At 40.6% G+C, this 4,454-nt stretch overlaps 1 protein-coding gene across 1 annotated transcript; it reads right to left on the bottom strand.

The window, feature by feature from the left end:
* On the bottom strand, window positions 1-2,286 carry LOC131779034 (circadian locomoter output cycles protein kaput-like). The gene has a single exon (XM_059095557.2). It carries the CDS (start codon window positions 2,284-2,286, stop codon window positions 1-3), a length of 2,286 nt encoding a protein of 761 aa, XP_058951540.2.
* Between the last annotated feature and the right edge of the window lie 2,168 nt (window positions 2,287-4,454).

Raw genomic sequence — 4,454 nt, 5'->3', positions numbered from 1 at the left:
CTAAAACCACTGATAATCATACAATGAGTCATTACTACAAGGAGACTGAGCAAAGTGATTGTTAAAAGGGGAGTTTTCTTGTGTGTTGTTTGAATGTGGTGAGCTATTAGCAACAGGAAGTCTGTCCTGTGGAAAGTTAGAGTCCAGAGGACTTGTGCAATTTGAATTGGACGATGGATTTGTTTGCGATCGTAGCATTTGTTGCTGTTGTTGTATTCGTTGCATTTGATGATGTGCAAGTGGTTGCTGCAATTGTTGTGGTAGTAAATGTTGTAATCGTACTTGTTTTTGTTGTTGCTGGTACCCCTGAAACTGTTCCTGTTGTTGTTGTGTGCGTTGTTGTATATTCATTTGTTCTTGAAATTGTTCTGCTAGAAGCTGTTGCCGGTACAACATCACTTGGTCCTGCGGTGTACGTTGTGCTGACTCGTAGTAGAGCATTTGTTGTATAACTGGCGTCTGTTGCTGCCACTGAACTTGGTCAACTTGTCTTTGAAGCCAACGTTCTTGATCATAATAACTTCTCTGTTGTCTCTCGGCGATCTCATGATGGTTTTGTTCTGAATTAGCAGTAGAACCTTGGGCTTCACTGGAGCAACTTTTCACCTCCATCCCCACTATTCTCGCAGATAAAATGGCAGAACTTTCTGCCGTTAATTTTTCAGCTCTCGAACCACTACAAACTTCCCGCAATTCTCCATATTTTGACATCATTTCTTGAATCGTTCTGTATTCGTTCTCGACTTTCTCTGCAGATTTCTCCTTTTCGAGACGTTCAAGCATATCTCGCAATTCACCCTGAATCCTTATTTGCTTTTGAATCGTAAGAAGCTCTTTCGATTGCTTGTTGATCGTTTCGATAACCTGTACATACTTTTCTTCCAGGAATTTATGGAGGGTGTGTTGCGCGATTGTCAAGTCCGAGGGAAAATTAATGCTACTTAGAAACTGGAAGCTTTCTTGCATATCAATTAGTTGATTGTCTTCTGAACCATTTGTGTTAGACACTGGCGAACTGCAGTCACTCTGAGAATCTAGTGATCCAGCTCTTTGACGTCTCGCCGTTTTCTCCAAAGCTGATTTTCCTGACAAGTTATTACCATCGATTTCCATCACTTCGCTTTGACAACTTTGCGCATCAATGTTTTTGGGAATTAATGAGCTATTCGGAGAATTATTTTTTCGTGCATTTCCCTCGTTTACACTTAATTCAATCGACGCGAATTTCCGTTTATCGCGTGCCAAAATTTCTCCCTGTTTCTCGCAAACTTCACTCTGCGAAACCACCCATGTTAGACTGGTTACTGCCTGTGGTTTGGAATCCCACTCACTGTAAGACACATCGTAACGGGACTGAAGCCAGATCCATGATTGTCCCTTGGTGCGATGTCGATAAAAACAAGTCGTGATTTTTCCGTTTGAAAGCAACCATCGATGATATTCCACCAAATTTTCAAGGTCTTCCGTGTGACAGTATTCGTAAACAGATTTGCCAATTAACTCAGACGGAAAGAATCCCAGAACCGAGGCGACATGTTTGTCCAGGTAACCATATTTACCTTGCATGGTCAAAGTCGCCGTGAATTTTGTTTGAGCACCATCCGTTTCCGACAGAACTTTTTCAGAGGGAACGCCACTTAATGGTTTCGCTAGTAGCACTAGATACTCGGAAACATCAATATCCACGCTGCTCTGGGGCTTGGGACAATTTTTAAGAATTGTTCCAACGCAGTAGATCGTTTCAAACTCGTGCGAACCGCGGCGAAATTGGCACCAAAATGGCTCCAGACGTTGCGACTGTCTAGTCGTCGCGAGTATGGACAGTATTCTCTGGAAAATGATCGCATCTCGCGTGCCGATGAATTCAAACACGTTTCTGTCAAGTATACTCTGCGGTAAATGTCCTAAACAAGCTTGCGCATTGTCTGAAACATAAACAACTTGTCCAGTCTGGTTGAGAGCAATTATTACCATGTTCATCGACTCTAAATAAACAAAGTTGAATTCATCGTCCGCTACGAACGCAGGCTTCACGCGTTTTTGCCATCCTTTCGCAGCTTTCTCAGCCGCTAATTTTTCCTGCTCGAGAAAATATTCACCGGTAAGTTTCAAAATGGAACTCTTCTCGGTGCTTTTTTTCGTGTGGCATCTGTCTGTCAAGTAAATAGCAAGTTCGTCGATCAGTCCATTGAATCTACCACGACGTTTCTTCTCCGTTTGATTGCGATCAATTCGTTTACTTTCGCTGTCGTCCAACTCTGGCCGCACGAGCTTAGACGGCTTCATGTTCCCTTGCAAATTTTTTCGTTTCTCTCGGAATCTCGGGGCCAGACGGGATCCTGGCAAGTGAATATGCTTTGTTAAACAATTGTCAAATATGATTGGTTGATTTTGAAAGGTCACGTAGAGACCGGAACAATCAATTCTCCGAGGGATTCCCAGTACCATTGAAAATGGAGACGCAGGCATCGATTTATATAGACAAAGTATGCAATATAAATATCTTTTTTTAGTATTGACATTCCTGTGCAAATTTTGGATTGAATCATACCATTGCAAACAGAAAATTATTTTGAGATATGATTCCGCTAACCACTGTCCACTGAAACTGTTTATAGTTTGAAGATTATTTTCTAGTTTGCAAGGTTGCTTGCTACAGCGAAGGAATTTTTTAATCTGGAAATTGGCAACCTAGAAGGAAACGATTCTTTCAATCGGAGAGAATGATTTCGTAAGCTTTTTATTATCACATTAGGTATTCACATGCATTAGACAGTGCGGTAAAGAATGAACTTCGCATTTCAAGGCAAAATTCTAATCCGAGTTCCGCCCCCGAAAAAGGGTAACATATGCAAGGCAGAAAATTTAATTTGTATTTCGGTATGCCTTTTTTCCTAAACAAATGTAATGAGTTCTGATAGATCACAGCAAGTCCAGTCTGCATGCATGCTGTTGTCACCACCCGAAACTATTAGCGGTTGTTTTCCGTCTCGTGGCAAGAGTCGAGATTTATTGCTCTCACTGAAATGAATGTTAAGTGACACGATTTGCACCTGAGAGTCCGATTAAATTTAAGCCTTTCATCCGAATCACTTTGTTCTCAGATGACGCCATTAAAAATCGCAAGACCTATCGAAAACTTTTCCTCCTAAAAGGAGAAAACAAAAGCTTAAAATTGAGCTTTACGTAAATTTCACTGTGATAAGATTTTGAATTAAAAGAAAGAAAAAAACACACTTTTCATATATTGTGCAACATCAGGTCACATGACACCAAAAGTGCCCTTATTGTGTGACCTTTAACCCCTAGGCACTCAAAGCATCAGAGAATGTGTTCACGTGAGCATCAGCTTGTATCAGCTGGGTTTCATTTGTTACATCACTTATCGCAATTCGACAGACATCTCCGCTGTTCCTCTCGGAATGTTACGTAAAGCACCAATATGGTGTTTTCATTACAGGCGAAGCTTCGTCTGAGAAAAATAAACTGACGAAAAATGTACGGCAAACAAACCGAAGAAGACAACGGAAGAAAAAAAACTTACTTATGCCCGAATGAGAAAAATTTCAATGCACCTTAGGAGATTTCAACAAAGTAAAGTGAAGTTGAAGATGAGGTGCAGTACCTTTCTTTTTTTTCTTTCCCATTTTTAATTTACTTTTGGCTTTTCCAGAAACGCACACGACTGTTGCCTTTTTCATATTTACCTACATAGCGCCTGCATTCTGGCCAAACATTTTTTGTCAGTAAATCATCAGCAGAAAAATCCCACAGATGGTAACCAGGCTTTTTATACATCAATAGTTTAAAAATATCTTAAATGATTGACTTTCACTATTTTCGATGGCGTGATAGTTAAAACACAGTAGGCATGTCAGACGTTTGGAAATGCCCATGTTCTCTTTACATGCCATTTTCTTTGTACAAGATCACGAACTGGTGCAGTCACGAAATGGCCATGTAGACAGCACGTAGACAAACAAGTAGCTCAGAAGAAACTTTATGTGTACAACAAATACTGCCCCAAATAGAGCGCTCAAAGAAGTGCTAAAACCTTGCCTAACACAATCTTTTATGGCTTATGAATACAAATTATTCACCTTGCATTAGTTTACGAAGTTCTTACCGTTTAGTTTACTGAGTAAACTCAAAACTTCTGTTCGATTTATTCAAGGTTGCTCAACGTGCCAGGATTCTTAATTACGTAACGGAGTATGTTGCTGCGTGACACGAGTTGTGTGACGAACGAAAGAGACAAGTTCTTCACCAACATTTGCTTCCACGAGACAAAAACAGTTGCAAATCCGTGAAATCCCACCAAAATTTAATTCCTCGTGGTAAACAACGAATCCTATAGAAAGTTCTAGCCTTGACTACGGAGAGGCTACGCGAACGAACCCTGACCACATTTTTGCACATCAAAGGTCACACTCCTCTGTTCTCTTGCGGAAGAG

Source organism: Pocillopora verrucosa, chromosome 8 (genome assembly GCF_036669915.1).
Source record: "Pocillopora verrucosa isolate sample1 chromosome 8, ASM3666991v2, whole genome shotgun sequence".
Taxonomy (NCBI): domain Eukaryota; kingdom Metazoa; phylum Cnidaria; class Anthozoa; order Scleractinia; family Pocilloporidae; genus Pocillopora; species Pocillopora verrucosa.
This window is presented reverse-complemented; position numbering and strand designations above follow the sequence as displayed.

Coding starts and splice junctions, on each gene's coding strand:
- LOC131779034 (XM_059095557.2), bottom strand. CDS start 2,286: ATGAAGCCGTCTAAGCTCGTGCGGCCAGAGTTGGACGACAGCGAAAGT.